Source organism: Hemicordylus capensis, chromosome 7, assembly GCF_027244095.1.
Source record: "Hemicordylus capensis ecotype Gifberg chromosome 7, rHemCap1.1.pri, whole genome shotgun sequence".
Lineage (NCBI taxonomy): Eukaryota > Metazoa > Chordata > Lepidosauria > Squamata > Cordylidae > Hemicordylus > Hemicordylus capensis.
Genome location: NC_069663.1, coordinates 21442961 through 21468359, shown reverse-complemented (window position 1 = coordinate 21468359; position 25399 = coordinate 21442961). Strand labels below are relative to the sequence as shown.

The 25399-nt window shown below is 47.9% G+C and overlaps 3 protein-coding genes across 5 annotated transcripts in view; 1 reads left to right on the top strand and 2 right to left on the bottom strand.

Moving 5' to 3' along the window:
* Positions 1–385: 385 nt before the first annotated feature.
* LOC128333101 (lens fiber membrane intrinsic protein-like) lies at positions 386–7409 on the bottom strand. Its single transcript, XM_053268187.1, has 5 exons — positions 7356–7409; positions 3990–4170; positions 2766–2915; positions 1413–1547; positions 386–838 (listed from the first exon to the last, which is right to left on the bottom strand). The coding sequence occupies exons 2-5, from the start codon at positions 4162–4164 to the stop codon at positions 777–779; spliced, it is 522 nt and encodes a 173-aa protein (XP_053124162.1). The 5' UTR covers positions 4165–4170; positions 7356–7409; the 3' UTR covers positions 386–776.
* A 684-nt stretch (positions 7410–8093) lies between these two features.
* LOC128333235 (uncharacterized) lies at positions 8094–13663 on the bottom strand. Of its 3 annotated transcripts, none has more exons than XM_053268492.1 (2): positions 13545–13663; positions 8094–11171 (listed from the first exon to the last, which is right to left on the bottom strand). In XM_053268492.1, the coding sequence occupies exon 2, from the start codon at positions 11125–11127 to the stop codon at positions 9793–9795; it is 1335 nt and encodes a 444-aa protein (XP_053124467.1). In that variant the 5' UTR covers positions 11128–11171; positions 13545–13663; the 3' UTR covers positions 8094–9792. The 3 variants fall into 3 exon arrangements, with proteins under 3 accessions (XP_053124467.1, XP_053124465.1, XP_053124464.1); XM_053268490.1 differs by lacking the exon at positions 13545–13663 and adding an exon at positions 13142–13538; XM_053268489.1 differs by lacking the exon at positions 13545–13663 and adding an exon at positions 13302–13538.
* Positions 11618–25399, top strand: part of LOC128333234 (myelin-associated glycoprotein-like) — a 38374-nt gene continuing 24592 nt past the window's right edge. Inside the window, exons 1-2 of the mRNA XM_053268488.1 lie at positions 11618–11738; positions 14013–14085. The gene's annotated coding sequence lies outside the window, so the exon portion shown is untranslated. The remainder of the gene's footprint in view (positions 11739–14012; positions 14086–25399) is intronic.

Below are 25399 nucleotides of genomic sequence, written 5' to 3'. Positions count from 1 at the left end.
CACTGGCAGGGATTCAAACAAACAGCCTCTTGCTCCCTAGGCAAGCTGCTTCTCCGCTGCAAATTCGCGGAAGGGCAAATTATATATATTTAGATTGTGAGCCCTTTGGGGACAGGGATCCATTTTATTTGTTTGTTATATCTCTGTGTAAACCGCCCTGAGCCATTTTTGGAAGGGAGGTATAGAAATCACATAGGAGAAGGAGAAGGAGAAGGAAGAGCAAATGGGAACAAATAGAAAAGGAAATACACATGGGGAGATGGGGAGGGAAGCAAAGACAGAAAGAAAGCAAGAAAAATGGAGAACTCTGGGAGATATTTAAGGGAAAGCCTTAACGTACTTTCTGTATGAGGTAATGACGACAGCAAGGAATCAACATTTAACTTTTTATTCTGTTTCCTTTTCTTCTCTGTTCCTTTTAAGGAACCATTTACTTCCGTGTTGGATTCCACAAGCCCAGCTACACAAAAACTTTCCCACTGCATGGCTGGTTGGTTTGCTTGCACTGCAGAAAATATGTCTAGCTGCAAGCTAGAATAAACCTTGAAAGACTGTATGGTTTCTGATCCACCGTTTCCTTTTCTGCCGGGGCACTGTCATGAGCCCCATTCAGACATTTGGCACCGTTTCCTTGCCTCTGCATCTTCATTCTGGGGTGGGGGACTCCTCTTCCAAATGCTTCACATTCATCACTCACAACAACCCTGCACGGTAGGCCACCACTGGAATCCCACTGGAATCTGTTCATCGCAGAGCCCACAAGGAATGTAGTAAACCTAGTTGGCGACAGCCAGTTGCTGACATTTGTGCATCTTGTAGGCACACATGTAAAATATACCTGCGGAGAGGAGGAGAAAAAAAGGGAGAATTAGCTCAGTATGTTTCTCACGGGAAGCCAAACTGTAGCAAAACTATCCTACCACAAACAAGTTTACATTACAAATTCACTGGGTGTAAAGGGGTTAAATTCTCAGGGCTTCTCCCAAGGCATCCTGGGAGATGGAGTTTTGTAGAGCAGCTGAGAAGTTTCTGCTAGATCTCCGTCATTCAGGGTTTTTTCAAACTTGGCTCCTCAGATGTTGGACTCAGACTCCCATCATCCACAGCCACAAAGGCCTTTGAGGCTCTGGATGATGGGCATTGTAGCTTAATACCACCTCGGGAGCTAAAGTTGGGAATTTCTGAGTGAAACCAAAGCATTTCCAAATGAACACCAAACCAGTTAGTCAGCTGAGTCCAAATTGAAATGGAACAATCTGCTGAACCCAAACCAGGACTGGAAACACATAATGCTGGACTAGATGGGCCTCCTTGGGCCTGATCCAGCAGGGCTGTTCTTATATTCTTATGATTGTTGAAGGGATGCTTCCACCGGGGTCCCAACTGCAGTCAAGAGCACTGTCGCATGGTACCTGCAAAGAAGGTCATCAGAAGGGCGACCCAGCCCAAGATGTAGGACCACGCAAAACGCCACTCTCCAAATCGCTTGCCCAGGAAGCTGACCGTGACCCCGGTGTAAATCGCCATCGCTAGGAGGACAAATAGTGCTGGGCAGGGTAGAAGGAAGAAAGGAAGAAGAGAAAACTTAGCCTGATGAGCTCAGCCAAGTGACAGGACCCAGAATTCTCCAGCGGCAGAAATTTCATATAGGGCAGTATATAAATGTGATAGATAGATAGATAGATAGATAGATAGATAGATAGATAGATAGATAGATAGATATGAATAAGACCTTCTCAACCCTTCGTTTGAGACCCAACATGACATTTTCATCAGACATTCCACTTTGAACACTCCTGCAGGGTAAAAGGTTTGCTATCTCCTATCAGTTCCCCTGAGAAATATTCCACATTTTTAAGACGATGAACCCTTTCGGGATGCGGGGACCATTTCCTCATACCTTTTGCTATGTAAACCAGTCCAGGTACATTTGTGTTGAAAAGTGGTGGTAGAAGAAGAAGAGGAGGAGGAGGAGGAGGAGGAGGAGGAGATTGTGACAAATTGTAATTCTAACTAAAAATACCTGGAGATCGCAGTAGCTGCCTTCAGGTGTTTACAGAGTTCAAATCTCACTGCTTTGATGATGTGTGTTTTGGGTTAATCCATTCCTTGGTCCAGGCCAACTTTTGAATGGGGATTTTAGTTACTTGTATTCCCGTCCTGGAGTAGAGGCGGGGCTAACAAACAGCCAGCAGCAAGAGCACCAAGAAGCAGTCTGCACTTGCCTCTGTGCACATAATGAGATCATTCACACAATCCAAAACTGAGTTCTGCCTGGGTTTGGGAGTTGTGTGTGCTCTCAGTTTTCCATTGTGTGGAAGCAAGGTTAAGGGAGAACCTGGGTAGAAGTGATTGTGTGGAAGCAAGGTAGGAAGAAAAGCTACCCAGGTTTTCCTCCTCCCTTCCACACAATCACTCCTACTCAGCTTTTCATTCATTCATCCGATTTCTATACCACTCTTCCAAAAATGACTCAGGGCGGTTTACACAGAAAAATAATAAATAAATAAATAAGATGGATCCCTCTCCCTAAAGGGCTCACAATCTAAACTCTTTCCCTCCTAACTTGCTTCCACACACCCGAAAATTGGGAGCACACACAGCTGGCAAACCCAGGTAGAACCCAGTTTTGGATTGTGTGAATGACCTCGGTGTCTATCTCATTAAATATTCCCGATTCCACTCCACTGCCTCGTCCTTGCATAACCACAACTCTTTCCCTCGGATTCTACAGATGAGAGCGGGGGGGGGGGGGAACCACTTACTGGAAGCGAAGAAGAGAACGCTGGTAGCAAACGATCGGTTGAAACGCTGGAAGGCGGAGAACTGGGCAAAGGACAGGATCCCTGTGAGGACGCCCGCAAAGCAGGTGAGCGCTGACAGGATCATGAAGGCCCGGGTGGCATTCCAGTAAGCTATGGGGAGTAAGGCTGAGAAAAGCTCACATCAGAGTGTCCTCAGAGCCCTCTTCACACATCATATCCGACGCTCCTGCAGCCTGTGTGCAGAATACACACACCGCAAGCAAACCAACCCACCAGACTGAACCCCACCCTGAAACCAACCTGCAATGAAACAGGTAACGTTCTGCAAAAGGCCATTTATAAGGGCACGACATGCATTCCTGAGCCAGCTCAGAAGGGCGATATAAAAATCGGATAGATAGATAGATAGATAGATAGATAGATAGATAGATAGATAGCAGCCTCAGGCTGCTAACCCAAAGGAGTGGTGAGGTAGCAAGGCTTGAAGCCTGGGGTGGGCATCGGGGCAGATTGTACCCCATTTGAGATGAAGCGGGGTACAGCTCCTTCCTTATTGATCTTTAAATCTCTATGGAAGACTTTTCTTTTTCGCCAGGCTTTTGCCCTGTAGTTTACCTATTTGGGTTTTCTTTTCTTTTCTTGTTAGTTACTTTAGTTTTTAATGTAGGGTGTGATTTTAATGCTGTCTTGCTTTGCATGTTTTTGTACACTGCCCAGAGTCTTTGGAATGGGCAGGATATTAAATGTTTCTAATAAAATTAATTAATTAAAAGAAATCAGGCGGTATAAAATATGACTGAAACATACATACATACATACATAGTGTGGCTGGCCTGAAGAGGGAAGTGCCAAACATGTGATTGTGGGCGCTTCCGTGATTGCGAGACTGGATCCAGTCCTCTGGATGGGGCCATGTACAGCTGGGCAAAAGGAGAGGAAGTCCCCCCCCCCCACCGCATCGACCAGCAGACCGGGCAGGAACCCGATCCAGCCTTGCAAATCACGGCAGCGATTCTTACGAATCTGAATGAGGCTATAATCATACAACTTTGTGTTCAGTGTTCCGTAACTCCCTCTCCCAGGACCTGGAAGATGACAATTGCAGAACACCGACCCCCAAGTTCTGTGGCTTTTTCATGTCTCAAAAGTGGGGTATATTTGACCCCATTTTCCATGGAGGGTTCACAGCGCTTCTCCCCTGCCGGGCCCAGAACACTCTCTTACCAATGCTCTCCATTTGGAGGTAGCATTTCCCAGCGAAGCAGTATTTCCAGAGTCCCTGGTGGGCAAAGATGCCAGCGAGCCGATACTGCATCCAGTAGTCCGTCACGGTGGACACCACCAGCAGGATATTTGCCACGGCAGCGCAGAACAAGCCCCCGCCCATGAAGCTGTACATCCTGGTCTGCGGCGGAGAGAGCAGTCGAAGGAATAAGAGCAGGGTGGTGTAGTGGTTAGAGTGCCGGACTAGGACAGGGGAGACCCGAGTTCAAATCCCCATCCAGCCATGAAACTAGCTGGGTGACTCTGGGCCAGTCACTTCTCTCTCAGCCTAGCCTACTTCACAGGGTTGTTGTGAGGAGAAACCTAAGTATGTAGTACACCGCTCTGGGCTCCTTGGAGGAAGAGCGGGATGTAAATGTAATAAATAAATAAATAAAATAAATAAGATATCCCCCTCAGGGGATGGAGCCGCTCTGGGAAGAGCATCTCTGAAGTTCCAAGTTCCCTCCCTGGCTTCTCCAAGATAGGGCTGAGAGAGACTCCTGCCTGCAACCTTGGAGAAGCCGCTGCCAGTCTGGGAAGAAAATACTGAGCTACATGGACCAAGGGTCTGACTCAGTATATGGCAGCTTCCTATGTTCCTAAAACGATCTCAGACTATCATACTCCAAACACATTGTGCAGAAACCCAGCGACCTTGAGAAGTCCATAATGCTGGGGAACGTTGAAGGAAAGAGAAGAAGAGGCTGACCAGCAGCAAGGTGGATGGACTCGATGACGACAGCAATGAAGGCACCACTGAGAGACCTTAAAGGCCAAGCTGAAGACAAATCATCCTGGAGAGACTCCATCTATGTGGTCGCTAAGAAATCGACACCGACTTGACAGCGCTTAATCAATCAATGTTCCCGGAGTGGTTAACTTTATCTTTTTCATAATCTTGTTTTTAAAATGTGCTGTAAACCGCCTTGGGATTGTTTTAATGGAAAGCGGTATACTGTATACATTTAACAATCAATCAATCAGCAAACAAACTTTTATCCACACACGGCTCAGTACCCACTCCCCCCGCCGCAACGCCTACCTGTGCACGCTGGGACCTGCTTCCCGGGCTCCTCTCTCTTCTGGGCTGAGCTGACCCCCGTCCCCCCCCCCAAACGATCCTTCTCCAAGCACCTCTTTTTGCTGACTCTGCCCAAACTCCCGGCGCTTTACTGAAAACGACTGATTATGGGTGGCGGGCGGCAGGATCACCGCTCCAGAGGGGTCGTGGCTCATTCCAGAAGGCAAATGTGCACGGACAGCAAACGCGGGGCTCCCGCATTCCTGAAAACAACCTGCTGACACTCCCTCTGCAGAGGCCTGGCCGGAAAAAGGCGCAGGGGCAGTAGGCCTGGGGGGGGTCGGCTCCATGCTGACTGCCTGGCACAGTGGAAATGAAAAAGAATTAAAGCAGCCAGGCTGGATTTCCACTCATCCCCTTGTATCTGGGAGTCACTCAAAAACAGGGTGTAGAGGAGCTGTGCGAACGTGATGTGTTCTTCAGTATCGGGGGTTCCCAATCTTGGGTGCTCAAATGATGTTGGGCGGGACTACGACCCCCATCATCTCTAGCAACAAGGGTCTTTGGCTGTGGATGATAGAAGTTGTAGTCCGACTAGGAATGTGAAGGTCTCGGGGGTGGTGGTGGCTATTTCTCCCCAGGGGGCAAAACACGCCCTTGGTTTGTCCAATTTTTCCAGATGTACACATCTCAAAGTTCAACATCTGGTGACCGTAGGCTGGAATCCTTGGATTAGCTGATTTATATGGGGCACGGAGAATGGAGGCAGGACAAATTGGGAGTTCCTGGGGATGATGGGAATTGCAGTCCAACATCTGGGGACCCAAAGCTGGAAACCCATCCTATATGTTACCTGTTCTCATGAGCACCAAAGCATGGTAATTGTACATGGTGCTTTTTGGCAGTCACTTAATCAATTAGAGGTCCCTGCCCCAAAGAGCTTACCATCTTCAAGGCAAATTATTATTGTTGTTGTTATTGTTATTAATTTGATTTCTATACCGCCCTTCCAAAAATGGCTCAGGGCGGTTTACACAGAGAAATAACAAACAAATAAACATGACGGTGGTAGACTCCTTGTATCAAACTCAGGTTTAAGCACAATCTTTCCAATGAAACATGGGTAGAGAGGAGCGAAACCTCTCCCCCCCACACACACACTTTTCTCCCAGTGGGGCTGTGACCCAAAGCAACATTTTACTATAATCCTACCTTTTCCTCCTGCAATTTAGGATGCCAAACATGACATTAAAGCTCCCCTCACACAAAAACCCTGTGAGGTAGGCTAATCTGATAGTGACTGGCCAAAAGTCACCTAGTGAACATCATGGCAAGGGGGAATTTGAACTCAGGTCTCCCTGATTGACACTGTAAGACATTCCCCTTAGGGGATGGAGCCACCCTGGGAAGAGCATCTAGGTTCCAAGTTCCCTCCCTGGCAGCATCTCCAAGATAGGGCTGAGAGAGACTCCTGCCTGCAACCTTGGAGAAGCTGCTGCCAGTCTGGGAAGACAATACTGAGCTAGACAGACCAATGGTCTGACTCAGTATATGGCAGCTTCCTATGCTCCTATAACATGGAACTGGAGGGAACCATGCCAGAGGTTCAAGATTTTAGTCTGAATGTGTGAACCCGGTTTTGTCACCCAACTGCGGGCTGGTTTTAGCCCCCCAGCCTGAACTGGAACCTTCAGTGACCTCTCCATTTCGTCGCCAAAACCTCAGGCCCAGAAGCAGCATCGTGTCGTCCGAATTCTGCTGCTGGGTCCAACTGGGACGGAAGCTCCTCCCTCCCTCCTACTTGATTGGCTGTCGTGGCTTTGCACTCTCCCAGACTGCAGATCGGGATCGTCTGGGAGCACGTGAGGGGAATGGAGGCAAATTGTGATTTGCCATTATAGGCAAAGACGGCCTTAATTTTATACGTGCCCAAAGACTATGTTCAAGGTATACGAGGCTGCAATTGCTGCATGGAGCCACAAGAGGGAGCCCAGAGGTCATATTTTCCTGGGACTTTGCAGGCATCCATACGGGCTTTGGAACGAGGAGGGGGGCACTCTACATTGGTGTCTATGACTCTAGAAGGAGCCAGCCAATCACTGGCTCCCAAACAGGAACTCTGTACCGCCTAGTCCCCAAACCCTATATGGCCAGTTTAGACCCACTGAGTAGTTAACAACAGCCAGCACAATCATTACCCACCCTTCCCAGCCAGCAACCATCTTAGACCAACTGATTCAGAATTGCTGAAAATAGGGAAATTGGGGTGATAATTATGCTCCCCAGCAGCAACTCTATGGTACCTAATCCAGTGGCGCCCGCAGGAAAACACCAATGTCTGTGCCACTGTTCTCTCTAACAAGGATTCCCAGATGTCGTTCACTACAACTCCCAGCTGGGGATTGTGGGAGTTGTAGTCAACTAGGGTTGCCATAGTCTGACTTTCCAAATCCGGGTGCCTAACTGGCATATTATGTAAATTGGCTTGAAAATAAATTTTGAGCAGAATACTGACTGCATGTTCTGCTCCATAACTCTGCTTCTACAAGGGCTAGATCTTAGCAGTTTTTTTAAAAAAATGTAAGCTGAAATCCAGGTGAATCTGGGTGAGATGCTTAAAATCTGGGTGAAACTTGGAATTTTGGGGGGGCATGGTAACTCTATAGTCAACAACGTCTGGGAATCCCTGTTAGAGGGAACATTGGTTCAAGTCAAAGGACCAAGTTTCTAAACCTCGCTGTTCAGAATCCAACGTGTGAATCGCGTAGACGTGTGTATGTTAAAAGGCTAGAGAACGATGTGTGTGTGTGTGAATCTATAAGGGGCTACAACTCCCATCATCCCCAGCCACAGTGGCTAACAGTCAGGGATGATGGGAGTTGTAGTCCAACATCTGCAGGAGGGCCGAGGGTGTGCAATCCTGCTCTAACCACTACACTGCACCACCCTGATCTCATGTATGCTTACTTGGAAGTAGATCTGGCTACACTGAATAAAACCTCCAGCTCCAGCCCACATGGACAAATACAGCCACTCCTTGCTTTCTTCAAAACGGCCCATTCTGCCTGGGCAGTGTTGATTTCTCTTTATTGAAACAAGGAACATGAGGACAGGACTCGGGGAGTTGAACACAAATCTTCTCGAGCCAAGGTGACTTCTAGGTGACCAAAGATTCAGCCCAAGGAAAAGGAAGCTCCAATCTCAGGTTAAGCCCGAGGAAATGGAAACTCTAATCTCGGTTAGAATAAACCAAGATTGGTGGGCTCAAATGACACAGCCAATCTCAGTTTATTTTAACCTAGATAGGAAGCAGAACATTCACATGGGGAGGGGAGAGTGCATGCTCCAAGACGCAGGGACGTCACACAGAGCCCGGCTCGAACCCAGACTCCCATGACATCTAAACCAGTCCTCATTGGTTTATATAATACCAACTATACATAGAAACTATCAACCAGGTTTTGCAAAGCAACTTTCAAAATAATCTCTTCTAGATTAAACGCAGACAGAAACAAAACAGTGACTCCTCTCAGTAAATAACAAATAACAGAGTCCACGGGCCCAGCTGAAATGCCAAATTTTGGTGTAAGCACTACTATTCAATAGACAAATAGGCCAAGTTCTTTGGATTGTGATCTGCTCTGTCCGTGTGCTGGATTAGGACGCAGCGACCTTTTATATAATTGCAGTGGGATTTAAACAGGTAAGAAGCCAATAACGGGAGTGCTTTCAATGAAAAGTCATCTCCGCACAACTGTACTTTAAAAAAAAGGCCCTCCTGGAAAACTGTAGGTCAGATCTGAAAAACGACACGGATTCATCCGGAAAGATCAACCATAAAGAAACCAGCAGGAACGTGTTACCCCACGTGTGGATTTTCACCGAAAAACTGACTGATGCAGATTTCCAGGTCCAATGTGAGGGTTTTCCAACTCCCCTCCCCACCCCCACCCATATTTTCCCAGGAATCATTCCAAATGCATTCCCACAGAAGGAAACATGTTGGAAGCAGCACCAGAACTCAAAGTGCTGGCAACACACCAACAAGAACTGGGAGGCAGGGACGGCTTCTTATTGGGTTCAAAATGAAGAACAGCAAAAGGGGTTTAGAACAGAGCTTACAATTGTTAATATGTGCACCGGTGGCGACAAAAATGTAATCTTGTTTTAAAGCAGAGGAACTCAAACTTGGGTCCCGTAGATGGTCTTGGGCTACAACTCCTATCACCCTCTGCCACAGTGGCTGTTGGCCATTGTGGCAGGGGATGATCAGAGTTGTAGTCAAACACCATCTAGGGACCCAAATGTGAGAGGCCTCATTTTAGCGGAGTCGCGTAAACCCAACTGAAGTCGGGTTAAGCCACTTTGGGGCAGATAGCATTGGCATATTCCCAGGAGTTCTCAGACTCGAGTTCCCAGATGTTGTTGGACTATGATTCCCATCATCCCCTGCTACAATGGTCTTAGTTGCAGGGAATGTCGGGAACTGTAGTCCAACATCGTCTGGGGATCAAAATTTGAGAACCCTGGCATATCTGACTATGCCCAGGCTCCAGAACACCAAACACAGGCTAACTTGGCGTCGTCAACTGGCCTCCATACCTCCAACTTATCAACCCAACAGGCTACAAAATGCCAGAGGTCAAACTTGTTGCTGAGGGGTGGAGAGGGTAAAGAGAAAAAGAGCATCCTTCCCAATTTCTCCACTGGGATCTTCTTCACCAGTCTTGTGGCCTCGCTCTATTCGCAGGATTTCATCTTGCCATCCGCTGCGTTCTCCAGGCACTGTTTTGCATTCTCCAGCGACGGCTCTTCCTCCTCCGTTTTGGACAAATCAATGACCAGATCTGTCGAGCCTTCAGAGCTGGATTTCCCCGATGGGTCGGAATAAAGGCTCTTGAGGTAGCTGACGAACCCTGCACTCTTGCTCCAATCAGTTCTGGGTACCGCGGGCTGTTCTCTCGCAGTAGCTGACTCCTGGTCCTTGGAGGGAGGCTCTGGGGGAGGAGAGACCATCAACCGCGGCTTGGGGGCATCGGCTGGGAGAGCAATCTCAGCGTCTTTGGAGGTGTCAACCTGCCTGGAAGAAGCGTGGGAAGCCATCTCTGGGGCTTTGGGGACGGCTTGCTCCCTCTCATAATCCATGTCCCAATCCTCTCCACTCTCCTGGGGGGCCTTTTCAACTGGTCCAGCGGCTGCAGTCTTGCCAACAAAGCGAGGAGACTCTTGAGACTTCTGCCACCCCATCCTGGCACTGTCTGGACGTCTTTTGGCATCTGGGGCATCCCGTGGTGTCTGCCAATGACACCCCTCTTGGGTCCTTCTCCGGTTGCTGGCGTTGGGGCCCAAAGGAGGTGCTTCTCTTCTCCGATCCTGGGATCCTGACTTCCAGGGGGCTGAGTCAGCCATGCCTTGCCTCTGATCACCCCAGGGGCTGCTAAAATTCTGCCGTCTGCCCTGCCAATTGCCTTGTCCTCCTCCCATTTCCCTTCTCGGGTTCTCCTGCCAGCCCCCGGAGAACTGGGCTCTTCTCCAACTCCCTGATGAGTCTGGTTGGTTTTGGTTGACACGGGACCAGCTGTTCCCATCACTTCGTTGGCCATTGCTGCTCCAACGGGGTCCATTGTTTCGGCTCTCCATAACTCCAGCGTTCTGCCCACCATGTGCTCTTCCTTGGGGGACCCCAATGGCTTGCTGAGCCCCACTGACTTGCTGAACAACAGTGGCAACGCCTGGCACACTGTGGCAGGAGGAGGGGCACCCACAGCAGCTCAAGGAGTACTGAGTAGCTGGGACGTGGCAGGCGGGGAAAGAGCCTTGCCCGCCTTGAAGGGGGGTGGGCTGCAGGGCATGCTGAGCCCCTCTGGCGGCGCTAGTGAGCAGGAAGTAAAGGACATCCAGGCGCACCGGCACTGTGATGGAGGACAGGTTGGTGGAAGAGGATACCCGGCCCAGGGAGAAGGGCTGCAGGTCAGAGGGACCAGATGGAGAAGGTTCACTGGTGGAGGAGTGAGATGAGACCAGCACCGGTCTTCTCTCCGGAGAGTTGTGGTTGGCGGGATACTTCTCAGCCATGGTGAATCCAGCACAGCAGGATTCTGGTGGTGAGTATCAAGCAACTGCAGATCAAACAATAAAAACAGATGGGACAAGATATTAATGTAAGGAACCTTCATCATTTGCTAGGCGCTAGAGCTGGTCTCACAATGATTACATTGGAACATAGGAAGCTGCCATATACCAAGTCAGGTTGGTCTATCTAGCTCAGTATTGTCTACACCAGGGATTCTCAATGTTGGGTCCTCAGATGTTACTGGACTACAACTCCCAGAATCCCCAGACATGGCCTTTGTGGCTGGAGATTCTGGGAGTTGAAGTCCAATAACATCTGGGGACCCAACGTTGAGAATCCCTGGACTGTACCCAGACTGGCAGCGGCTTCTCCAAGGTTGCAGGCAGGAATCTCTCTTAGCCCTATCTGGAGATGCCATGGAGGGAACTTGGAACCCTTTGCATTCTATACACTTTGTTGATCCTGGAGACAGGAGACTCTAAGGAAAACAAAGAACTTATAAAGTTCTTGGAGGGATACTTTCTGCCCCTCAAAAAAGTTGTCAGGACGTTGGGTAAACAGAGTATAGAGAAAATTCAGCTAGAAAATCTTGACCCTAAGGGCCAAAGAAAAGGTAATGTTCCAGCATCTGGTTTGAGAGATTTATTTTTATTCTTAAAATAGCAACTCTTCAGGGGGCCTGATCCTGATCCAGGGCCAAAGCAGAAGCAGTTTAACCCTTTTAATGCCTTCCTCTTTCCCACCAAAAATATGGAAAGATATGAGAAGAGAGCAATGAAGATGATCAGGAGTCCAGAGCACCTTTCTTATGAGGCAAGGCTACAACACCAGAGGCTATTTACTTTAGAAAAAAAGCGACTACGGGGAGACATGATAGAGGTCTACAAAGTCATGCATGGTGTGGAGAACGTGGATAGAGAGAAATCCTTCTTCCTCTCACATAACACTAGAACCAGGGGTCATCCCATGAAATTGATTGCAGGGAAATTTAGGACCAGCAAACCAAAGTATTTTTTCACACAATGCTTAATCCACTTGTGGAATTCTCTGCCACAAGATGTGGTGACAGCCAACAACCTGGATGGCTTTAAGAGGGGTTTGCATGACTTCATGGAGGAGGTCTATCATCGGCTACTAGTTGGAGGGCTAGAGGCCATTTCCAGCCTCAAAGGCAGGATGCCTCTGAGTACCAGTTGCAGGGGAGTAACAGCATGAGAGAGGGCATGCCCTGCCTGTAGGCTTCCAGCAGCATCTGGTGGGCTACTGTGCAAAACAGGATGCTGGACTAGATGGGCTTCCTTGCGCCTGATCCAGCAGGGCTGTTCTTATGTCCTTATATCTAAAACCTTCCAGAAGCAAGTACTAGTAAGTCCCTGAGCTGAGCAGGGATTTCCCCCTTACATAAATAGTAAACATTGATGTTGTTGGCTGACAGAGGCTAAAGAGTCATAATTTGCACCATGTTAGTAAACACAAGCCTTCTAGTATTTATCATGCTTGACCTTCAAAAGCCAAACATCCTTGTCCCTATCAAAAAGCAGGCTTCAATCACAACTTAGTGTGTTTGACAGAGGATCATGGATTCAATTTTGAAAAGATTATAGCCATAATTCTAGATGCGGTTAGAGAGAAGGAAGGCCTGCAGAGTTCAATGGGGCAAAATGTTGCATAAACTACCTCAACTGCACTGCAAGAGTGTAACACACACACAGAAAGCCTTTAGCACAGGAGTAGGTAACCTTGGTTCTCCAGCAGCTGTGAAAATACAACTCCCAGCATCCTGAGCCACAATAAACTGTGAACCAAGGTTGCCTACCTCTGAATACAGGTCATTTTTTAGATTGTGCTAGAAGAGTGTAAACATTTTTTAAAAAAATAAAAGTCAGAGGATATCTAGTAGGCTATTTTTTGAGAGAAAGAGACAAGTGACGGTTCTGTTTAACCAACAATACAGATAATATCTCTGGCATGTAGAGGTATTCCCCTAGCAGGTAGAGGTATTCCCCGTTTCCCCACCCGTCTTCTCTGCATTAACAGCCAGTCCGGAACCATCTGGGGTTAAGAAACGGCAGGTCGAGCTCGGAGTGCAGCAGGGCTTAGAGACCTGGATTGATCCCCGCACCTCTTCCTTCCCTGTCCTTTTAACTGTTAATTGTTATTATTTAAAATTAACTACCAGGGAGCTACTTAGAGGCACACGCTGCGCGCTTGGGAATGATCCCAGGCGCATGCAGAGGAAAAGCGCAAGGAGTCGAGGCCCGCTTGGGGTCCAGGGAGCGGCCAGGGATTTTGAGCAGAGCTCTTTCGGGGAGGCATGATCCTGCCTGGGGCAATCTATCTATCTGCGCAGGAGACTGGCCCCCGGAGCAGCGTGCCGACGGGTGGCGCGTTTTGCAAAGAGACCGTTTTACTGCCGTACAGCGAATCCTCGCAGCTTCCACGCGCCGGCTGCAACAGTCTAGTGCACGCGAAGAGAGAAAGGGCATGCGCATTGGCCCGAGGGCGGGGGGCGTGCCTCTCTCGGAGGGGCGGATCAGCACGGGGCGGGAGAAGCATAGAGCTATAATAGCTAGACTAGCAGGGAGTGCCAATTTCTGAGAAGTTTTCTTTTTCTTTTTAACTTCTCACATGGGCAGAAAGGACAAGGGAGACTTTCCCATAGGATATCCGTCAGTGAGCAGGGGGGCGAAAATCATGCATTTGACTGAGATGTGTTGGGCACTCTTGTCTTCCTCCTATCCTTGGAAACACGTTGTAAAGATTAGGATATCCCTGGTCTTTGCAAGGCTCTGGTGCCTGAACTCAGCCCAATTAGAATCCTGTAGGTCTCTGTAGACAGCATGCTCTTTCATTCTGGGGGAACATTTATTTTTACTTGCTTTGAAAGGTGGACCCTGCCGTTGTCTGGAAAGCTCTTCAAGTTGTCATCTTTGATTTCAACCCGCAAGTGACCTATAAAGGTAATGAGATCGTGCTCTCTGGTCTCTTTATATCTCTGTGAAAGGGGGGGAAATCTCAGGTGGCTGGAATTGGGGGGAGGAGCCAATAGAGGGGGCGTGGCTACATCTTGCTGACTAGGTTATAGAGACGGGAGAGCAAAATTTGGAGAGAGGAGGAAAGAGGGTCGGAGGGGTGCTTGTTTTAGAGAATTTTTCCTTCCCAGGCTGCCAAAGTTGGTTCAAGGAGCAGAAAGGCGCCTGTTTTTGTTTTTAAAGCAAATGGGAATCTATCAAGCCACCTGGCTGCCACATTTCTGGTGTGAAAAGCCTAGGAGCCCTAAGGTTGCCAATGCTCCAGTAAGCAGTGGGCATCTTCTTAAGGACTGAAAAGCAAACTTTAACTTACGTTACATCTAACATAAAGATAGTGCCCCTCATTGGGGATGAGCTAATGGAGAAGCCAGCGTGGTGTAGTGGTTAGAGTGCTGGACTAGGATTGGGGAGACCCGAGTTCCAATCCCCATTCAGCCACGATACTAACTGGGTGACTCGGGGCCAGTCACTTCTCTCTCAGCCAGGGGTGTAGCAAGGTTGGAGGGGGCCCAGAGACAAGATTTTAAAATGGGCCCCTCGCTGATATACACACACAAACACACTTCACAATATATAGTGCACTCACACTCACATCTCCATTATGAATACGGTGAATATCCGGTTCACATTGAATCTAGTTTTTTTACTTTCTGCTCCTGCCGATCTCCAAGAGACTCAACATAATTCATATGGGGTGCAACATGGGCGGGTGGGGAGACATGTGATGTGCCTCTGGGGGGCCCCTCGAGGCAGTGGGGCCCCAAGATGACTGCCTCCCCTTGCCTAATGGTAGTTACGCCCCTGCTCTCAGCCTAACCTACTTCACAGGGTTGTTGTGAGGAGAAACTCAAGTATGTAGTACACCGCTCTGGGCTCCTTGGAGGAAGAGCAGAATATAAATGTAAAAATAAATGAATGAATAAATAAATGAGGCCATAGCTCAGTGCAAGAGCACCTGCCTGCTTGCATGCAGAAGGTTCTAAGTACCCTCCCTGGCAGCATCTCCAAGAGAGGGCTGAGAGAGATTCCTGCCTGCAGCCTTGGAGAAGCCGCTGCCAATCTGTGTCGACAATGCTGAGACAGATGAACCAATGGTCTGACTCAGTATATGGCAGCTTCCTGTGTTCCTATGTTCTTAAGGCCAAACTGTATGTTATGTTGTACCCATTTTAAGAGTAGAGTTTCAAAGCAGAGGGGTCGTTTTTTGCACAAAAAGCAGCCACAAGAGGGCACTGTTACACGATGCAGATTGGGAATACAAGGCACAGGGTGCGAGGGTTAACAGTACCACTAGATAGATAACCACTAACCCTTTCCCTGCTGTAAGTTCCCCCCAAATTTGTAGCAAACAGCTACAACACAGCTGTGCAATTTCTTTAATGCAGGAGTGGGCGACCTGGGCTCATCACCTGTTGCTAAAACGACAACTCCCATCATCCCCAGCTGCAAGTTATTGTAACTGGGGATGCTGGGAGTTGTAGTTCAGCAACAGCTGGAGAGCCAAGGCAGCCTACCCCTTCTTAAGGGCTACCCATTTCTCTCTTAGGGCAGTTCAGTACTGACTGTGGGCAGATGGGCCATCATGGGCAAGAGGCTGGCCATGTGGCTAGCAAGAGCCAGAAGCGTGGCCACTCTGGCCAGGAAAACAAATCTGTGGGGAAAGTGTCACCTTGGTCCCTAGCCTAGGGCTGACTAGTCTGTGAGAGTTTCTGGCTCATCACCAACCAGAAGATCTTGCAAAAAGTGAAGTCCCTGCTGAGATTTATGTAACAATGATTGTGCATAAGTAGATATAATTGAAAATGGCTTGTGGTCATTAGATTCACTAGAGGTCCTGTGACAGCTGGTACAGGACGTCCCTGCTTTCTATCTGCATTGCCAAAGGGCATGTCCACATCATTAAACACAGACATAGAAAGCTGCTGTATACTGAGTCAGACTCTTGGTCCATCTAGCTCAGTATTGTCTGCACTGACTGGCAGCAGCTCTCCAAAGTTTAACAGGCTTCTCTTCTAGACCTCCCTGGAGATGCTACCAGGGTGTGAACCTGGAATCTTCTGAGTACAAAGCAGATAAGAACAGCCCTGCTGGATGAGGCCCAAGGAAGCCCATCAGCCCACAGGCAAGAGCGGAGGGCACGCCCTCTCTCCTGCTGTTGCTCCCCTGCAACTGGTATTGAGAGGCCTCTGAGGCTGGAGCTGGCCTCTAGCCACCAGACTAGTAGCCATTGATAGAACTGACCTCCATGAATTTGTCCAAGCCCCTTTTAAAGCCATCCAAGCTAGTAGCCATCACCGCATCTTGTGGCAGAGAATTCCATAGGTTAATTATGCACTGGGTGAAAAAGTACTTCCTCGTGTTGGTCCTAAATTTCCCAGCCTTCAGTTTCATGGGATGACCCCTGGCTCGAGTTGTGAGAGAGGGAGAAACATTTCTCTCTGTCTACTCTCTCCACTCCATGAATAATTGTATACACCTCTATTATGTCTCCCCGTAGTTGCCTCTTTCCAAATTAAAAAGCCCCATATGCTGCCTGTAGCCTTGCTCAACACATGCACATGGTTTTGTGTGAATGCCTGGACATGCACTCATTTTAAAAGTGAGCCTGGGCAAACCCCTTCAGATGCAGTGTGCAGACAGGAAGTATACGACTGTATGTGCGTTACACATGTGTGAATAGCTACATACACAGAGAGCATGTGTGCCCTGTACATGGATTGCACATGTGCTGAACATAAGGTGCGTATAGGGCTCCCGGCAGTGTGGAATTTCCCTCTCTTTTACCACGTTTGCAAACTATTTTATTGTCCTCGTAAGCAAACCTGGGTGCAAACTATGCTGCAAATCATTTAAAATTTGAGCAGGGCAAACATATAAAATTGATTTGAGCGTGGATCCAGCCCGCAAGGTACCTGTTGGTAGTCTTGCTTTAAAACGAGAAAAGGCCTCAAGCAGTTAATAGGACAGAAAATTGCTTGCTTTCTTTAAAAAAAAAAAAGCCTGTGAAGGTTCTCCGAGGAGACAGGAGGAAGGCCCTGATAACAGAAGCTAAGAAGCTGACCTTTAATTCTGGCAAGCACAGTGATAATGGGACTGAGTTGCTGATTGAGTCTCGAGGCTGGGCTTCAGAGCATAAAATGAGATGTGGATGCCGGATACTCCGACATCTAATGAGAGACGGAGCAGCCAGCTTCAGAGCAGCTTTGTTTCAGTCGAGCTGGCACCATCAGGTGGCTTCAGAAGTGACTTTTCTCTGCATGGCATTAATCCTCACAATGCAAGAGAAGAACATATACAACCGATGGTGCCCCTGATTGTATGTGGCATTTTCACACATGCCTTTTCACCAGTGCTCTTTCACAATATGTGTAAAACGACAGCCACCCCTCGCCAAGAGCCAGTGTGGTGTAGTGGTTAGAGTGCTGGACTAGGACCAGGGAGACCCGAGTTCAAAAATCCCCATTCAGCCATGATGCTTGCTGGGTGACTCTGGGCCAGTCACTTCTCTCTCAGCCTAACCTACTTCACAGGGTTGTTGTGAGGAAGAACCTAAGTATGTTGTACACTGCTCTGGGCTCCTTGGAGGAAGAGCGGGATATCAAATACAATAATAATGATGATGATTACAAAATTATTATTACAATTTACAATTTACAAATTAAAATTTACAATTACAAAAAGCAACTTTACTGGGAACAGCCTATATTCTGCGATGATATCTATAATAATAACAGCAACAACAATGATAATAAAAATTCAGCCATCCCAGGTCCTTGGGAAGGACTCGATGTCTGGATAAAACAAACCAGTCAATAACACCTGTCTGACTGTGTAAACAAGAGATAATAATTAATATAAGCAAGCCATGACTTTAGAAAGGTGCCTCTTTGCCCAGTTACCTTAGGAGTTTCAGTCTTCTCCCCGAGAGGAAGACTCTGTGTCCTTTTAGTAGCTGCCTGCCAGACAGGCATTCCACGGGTACAGCTTTTGCCCATCGCTGATTCTTCACATCTGGAAAAGAGACACCTGTTGAATAGTGAGTGAGTGAGTTTGTTTATTTATGGCAGTTGACCAAAAATACCTGTTGAATCTCAAGCAGCTGTTAAGAGGTACAGGGCCTTTTGCCAGGAAAGAAGTGACAACCCTGTTTTCACACTACAACATTAAATCAGCCGTGGGGAGGAGGAGGAAGCGCGGCCATCTGGGCTGCAGGCACCTCTGGCTCAAATCCCGGCTCATCCAGGGAGCTCACTGGATGACCTTGACTGGCCTGTATCTCTTCAGCTTAAGTACCACAGAGGGTTATTGGAAGGATAAAGACGATAACAACGATCATGGACTTTTGCACGTGGAAACTGCTAGAGAGACATTATTGTCATAAAACAATACAGCTGTCACTTAAAGGATATCAGTTTGGCTTTACGCTGTAGTTCTCGGTCACTGATCCTGCCAGCGGTGTCACAAAAATCACACACACACACACACACAGCATTTGAATGTGGTTGTCACTGCAGTTGGAATAAAGCATGCAAGGGAAATTCTGCAGTTGGAATAAAGCATGCAAGGGAAATTCTGCAGTTGGAATAAAGCATGCAAGGGAAATTCTGCAAGGCCTATCAGGTTTATTCCGGGTTTACAGAGCATCACACCATTGCCTTGATCACAGTGAATACAAAAATGACTCTTCCCACTTGACGCTGAGCTTTCTGGCCGAATGCGCTTTTTCCCGAGCCTGCCTTTCCCAGGTCCAACCCTTACGCTCTAACCACTGCACCACACTGCCTATCCCGTACAATAGTCTATGCATTTCTAGATAAAGCACTGGCTGACAGGATGAGGAAAATCACTCAAGGTAGCTCAATGGGAATTTAAAAGGACAAGTAAGCCCTAACTTGTCCTTTTAATTTTAGTGGAGTAATTTCCCTTGTCATGTCAGCCAGTATCTTATAGCAGAGGTGGTTTCCCCCCCCCCCCTTTTCTTCTTTTTCTTAAAAACAAAACAAGAACATAAGAACTGCCCTGCAGGATCAGGCCCAAGGCCCATCTAGTCCAGCATCCTGTTTTACACAGTGGCCCACCAGATGCCGCTGGGAGCCCACAGGCAGGAGTTGAAAGGGGCATGCCCTCCCTCCTGCTGTCTCAGGGCAGCAACGGAAAAGGCCCGTGCCTGAGTAGCCACCAGACGAGCCAGTGGCAGCTGGTCTTGTGGTAGCAAGCATACTTGTCCCCTTAGCTAAGCAGGGTCTGCCCTGGTTGCATATGAAAGGGATACTAGAAGTGTGAGCACTGTAAGATATTCCCCTTAGGGGATGGAGCCGCTCTGGGAAGAACAGAAGGTTCTAAGTTTCCTCCCTGGCACCATCTCCAAGATAGGCCTGAGAGAGATTCCTGCCTGGAACTTTGGAGAAGTTTCTGCCAGTCTGTGAAGACAATACTGAACTAGATAGACCAATGGTCTGACTCAGTATATGGCAGCTTCCTATCTTCCTCTGTTCCTAGACGAACTTCTCCAGATGATCTTAATGGGTGGTGGGAATCATGGTGGTTCTCTTAAATACCCAGGGCCTGAGCTGTTTAGGGCTTTATAGGTTGTAACCAGCACCTTGTATTATGCCTGGAAACTTATAGGCAGCCAGTGTAGCTCTTTCAATACAGAGGTGGGAAGGCGTATCTTTGGCAGGGCAGGAGCCTGAAGGAACCTTGTATTTACTTTATGTACGGACCCATTCTAACCTTGCTATGCCCCTGGCAGGGAATGGGTAAGTGTGACCACCGTATAACTGGTCATCTGCAATCTAAAAAGATTTTTAAAAACCTGCAGTGAGGATTTCAGGGCTGTGGCTTTTGCGTCGTTCCTTTTAAACACAAGTGAGCGTAGAGGAAGCAGCTGACAGCCTCAATGTGTACGTGGTTGAGCAGGTAGCGTGAGTAACCCCAAAGAGGAGAGAAGGGCCCTTTTGGAGAGGAGTTATTTTGTCTCCACTGCTAGTCTTATTTCTGGGCGGCCTGGTGTCACCGTCAGAGATGTGCCATCCACAAAAGATACACCACACACTGCTAATTATCCCTAGCCTGCGCCCTGTTGTTGTTTGATCTCATTTTGGTCTACCTGCTAACTGAGCAAAGAGGCACTTTTTAAAAGTGGCGATTCTCTTTACTGAGCAGTGGGAGAGCAACTGGCCCTATCCGTCCCCAGCATAGCATCCCTCAAGTGGCTGTTGCCGGTGTCTTTTTTAGATTGTGAGCCCTTTGGGGGAGGACAGGGAGCCATTTATTTTATTTATTTATATCTATGTATCAATCCCCTTTGGGGGATTTTTGTGGAAAAGCGGCATATAAATATACAAAATTTGTACAGAGATGTACAGATCAGGCGGTATAAAAATATGAATGAATGAATGAATGAATGAATGAATATTTGCTGTTTTCATACTCTGTCCATTATGCATAGTCTCCAGCACTCCCTATTTGCCAGGGACATTCCATATTTCCCAAAATCTGTCCCTGGGAAATCACGGTTTTGTTTTTGCCTCTAGAGGATGCCTTGTTCAATGTTTGTTTTTTTCACGCCAGTTGCTAGATTGGTCTTTCTTCAGGATTGAGCAACTCCCCAGAGTCTCTAGGAATTAAGGATAAGTGACAGGGCGAGCGAATGCAAGTGGCTCGAGCAGGTACCGTGCATGGCCAGAACCTAAGGGGTATACTCGTGAGTCAAATGGGCCATAACCCAAAATTTGGCTTTTAAAAAGGGCTGGGCTGCAGGGCGGTCTTGCTTTGCTGTAAGGGCTCTGTGCATTCAGTGGCATGATGTGACGCCCACTGGAAACGGGTGGGGAGGAGGGCTGGTTTTTTGGTAGCAAGCATGAATGGTCCCCCTTGCTAAGCAGAGTCCACCCTGGTTTGCATTTGAATGGGAAGCTACATGTCTGAGCACCGTAAGAGTGGCAGAGCAACTGTTTTGTGTTCAGAAAATCTCAGGTTCAATCCCTGGCAGCATCTCCAGGTAGGGCTGAGAGAGACTCCCACCTCAAACCTTGAAGAGATGCTGCCAGTCAGTGTAGACCAGGGATTCTCAACGCTGGGTCCCCAGATGTTATTGGACTTCAACCCCACATAATCCCCAGCCCCAGTGGCCTTTGGTTGAGGATTCTGGGAGATGAAGTCCAATAACATCTGGGGACCTAACATTGAGAATCCCTGGTGTAGACAATACTGAGTGAGAGAGACCTGATTCAGTATAAGGCTCCTATGCTCCCATGAGGTATGGCATTTAAAAAGTCCCAGAGCTGCTTCAAGGAGGACGAGGGAAGCCAGGACCCATCCTTTGTGCTGTGACTTCACTCGGATATTCACATTTTCTCTCAGCACCCAGGAATTATGCAAGACCATTCAGCATGATTGATTGGTCTTTTATCCCAAGGAGGTCTTTATGCACACCGATGAATAACTGGCCTATGAAATCTGTGGCCATGAAATGTCGTGAAGGCCTGGAATTAGACACATTCATGGAGGAGAAGCATCCTTTATCAGTGGCGAATGAGTCGACTCCTGCTGATTGGCCTTTCAAATTGGGGGCACCTTGAGCCGGGGATGGCAGGAGCTAAAGGTAATGTTGTGCCGTCAAGCCAGTATCGACTCCTGGCATGCACAGAGCCCTGTGGTAGTCTTTGGTAGAATACAGAAGGGGTTTACCATTGCCTCCTCCTGCACAGTACGAGATGATGTGTTTCAGCATCTTCCAGTATTGCTGCTGCCCGTGTTTCCCATTTTCTCGGAAACACACCAGCCGGGATTCGAACCGGCAACCTCTGGCTTGCTAGTCAAGTCATTTCCCCGCTGTGCAGGAGCTACTCCCCCTATTTAGCCTAGCACGACATCTCTCCAGTCCCTGCTGCTGCTCTCTCCCTCGTGTTTCTTTTTAGATGGTCAGCCTTTTTGCGACAGAGGACCGTCTTCCAATACCTTCTGCTGTAGAAACTGCTCTAAAACCTTTGGGGTTGGTTTGTTTTTCTGCTGGTGTTGAAAAGTGGTATAAAACCAGGACAGGGGCAGCATTATGATAACTTTGATTGCCACCAGTGCTAGAAGCAAATGACAACATCGTCTTGCGTTTTTTGCTGTGCCACCTGTTGACCAGATGTTTCTTTCCAAGAAGAGTCATCCGTCCTAATAGTAATCAGTTCTTCTCGGAAAACAAGAGCTGGCCAGCAGGTGTAACTGCCAAAACCACAAGGAGACGCTGTTCTGTGTCCGATTACAGTAAGTTGTGCTGTCGAGTCGGTGTCAACTCCTGGTGACCACAGAGCGCTGTGGTTTTCTTTGGTAGATCTTTCTACCTACCTATCTACCTATCATATTTTAATATATCTTATTGTGTCTTGTCTTCTGTTCATCTCGTCTAGTCTTCCATTCCAAGAGCAGCCAGACAGATGGTCCAGGAAACTCACAAGCAGGGCATGGGCGGGGAGGGGCGGGCATTGTTCATCCTCTGGGCTTGGATTCAGGGGAGTTTTCCTCTGCTGGAAGCAAAAAACTAGATGGAGCCATTGGGTCCTAGTCCAGCCCAGCCATTCTTAAAGCCTTTAACCCAGCAACAGCCACAGGCAGGATGAGGGAAGTGATGGGTGAGTACCGGGATTTCCAGGGTACTTTTCCATACTAGACCCTTCAGTGGAGTCACGACACATCTCTGAAGTGTGCTTCCACACTTTCTGTGTTGTGACCCTGCAGTCCCGATGAAAACGCGAGGGGGCCGTTCATATTTATTTATTTATTGTTAAATTTATATACCGCCTTTCATTAAAACAATCCCAAGACGGTTTCCAGCAAAATTTAAAAACAAGATTGTTAAAAAGACGCCATCGAAATATGAAGCTAAAAAAAAAAAACAAAGCTGATTAAAAATGTAAAACACAAGCATAAAACCAGTACAAAATACAAAGAGCAGCAGCAGAGACAATCATAGAAAAGCCAGGATTTAACATGCTTTCTAAAAGATGTGATGGAGACCGATTCATATGTCGGACGCCTTGTTTCGAATTTAATTGCTGCGACTTAGTGCCACGACGTCATTGATCCGGTGTTTAAAAAAAAAAAAAAAAAGTCTTGTTTTTTCGGGTTGTCAGTTTTCACGAGACTGCTCCCCCTTCAGGTTTTACGTTTGGAAAGTGATTTGCCTGAACAGAGCATTTTGCCGCTTTTGAGCGGCTAGCCTGGAAAGCGCCCTGTTCGGACTGAAGCTATTCCTGGAGGGTTCCCATCTCCACCTCTATTTTTCACAAGACCATCATGAGAATCCCCCAGGATTGCTTTGAATAGTCACCTGGAGATTGATGAGGATTCATCGAAGCCAGAGAGACTCTGGCCCAGTCCTGGACAGGCAGGCCTTCTGCACCATAACCCTTCACTCCATAGTCCAGGGTGGCCCCATTTTGGAAAATATCCATTTTTATTTTTATTTTTGGTAGAAGCTAGCACAGAGCAGCAACGAGCTTAGCTTCTGCCTGTGTGTACTAGCAAAACACAGGGGCCTTGGGTTTGTTAAGTAGCCAATGCAGCCAAGGATACATCCCCTGGGGGTGTAGGTCTCTGACGGCATCTGGAAAAGAGAGAGGAGGCGTTGATCTCTCACTCCCGCTGCTCTCCTCCCCCTCTCTCACAAACAGAGGATCCTCTCTGGTTAGGCACCAGTGCAGTGGCACATCATAAAATGTGGGTGATGCTGTGTGCTTGTAATCTGTAAAAACCTGGTCTTTTCTCTCATCGGAGACCACAGCCGGATCCTGATGATAGACTGTCAAGTGAGTGGCTACCCCTACTCTAGAGCAATTAAAAAAAAAAAAAGTTTTGTACTCTCTAATCCTCCCCCCCACCGTGACATTCTGCTTGTGGAATCATAATTGCACCCAGGTTTTCACACACCACCCAGCCTACAATCCTGTTGAAACTGAGAGAGGTCCTTTAGGGTAACTCCTCAGAGTGGTTCAATTGAGAAAGTTAGACTGGAGGTCAGCCACTGTGTATCTCACACAGGGCTCTCACGAGTACACACTCTTCTTGTGTCTGGGGGATGCGTACAGACAGAAAGCCCGATCCAGCCAAAGCCAAGCACTGCAAAGCCCTGGCTGAGTTCCTCAGGAGAGCGTGAAGCAAGAGCTCTCCCATTGAAATGAATGGGGCTGAAAAGTGTTGTCTTGCAGCATTGAATCTTGAACCTAGTGGGCACCCATCCAAGCAGAGTCCATGTGTGCCTGCAACATCAGCCAGCACTGACCCCCCCAGGGCTTAAATTGTGCCAGGATTCAACCGTTGCATCTGTTTTCACTGCCAAGAGCCCACACACTGGACAGATGGGGTAAGAGCTGCTTCAAACTTACACTGGAAGTAAGAACAGATTAAATGAGGGGTTCGCAATCTTGAACATAGGGACATAGGAAGCTGCCATATACTGAGTCAGACCATTGGTCTATCTAGCTCAGTATTGTCTTCACAGACTGGCAGCGACTTCTCCAAGGTTGCAGGCAGGAATCTCTCTCAGCCTATCTTGGAGATGCTGCCAGGGAGGGAACTTGGAACCTAGATGCTCTTCCCAGAGCGGCTCCATCCCCTGAGGGGAATCTCTTCCAGTGCTCACACTTCTAGTCTCCTATCCATATGCAACTAGGGTGGACCCTGCTTATCTAAGAGGACAAGTCATGCTTGCTACCACCTACCAGCTCTCCTCCCTTTGCAGATGTTGCTGGACTACAAATCCCATCATCCTGATGGACCAAGGGTCTGACTCAGTATAAGAGATTCTGTGCTGGGACAGGGTAGGGATAGTTCTCTCTCCCTGTTAAATATAAGAGAATCACCACTTTACAAGGAGCCTTCAATTCATGGTCATCTTCTAGTCAGGTAAGTATACGGGTACCTATCAGGTGTTTCTGATGCACCTCCTATGGCCAGCTACGGAGAGGTCCCCAGATCCACTCCCCCCATTTTCTTCATTATCTCCCTCACTCTTAGGGGCCGCTGCTGGAGAGGGGCGAACACACACACACCCCGCCCTCTCCTAGCCACACCCCTGCTTATGCCATAGATTGGTCATTGGAAAAACAATCAACCGATCAAAACAATAAACCAATAAATAAATTTTTAAAAATTAGTTTTATGCTGTTTTTATAGTTTTGATTTTAATTGTTTTGATTTTGATGTAAACCGCTCTAAGCCATTTTTGGAAGGGCGGTATCTAAATAAAATA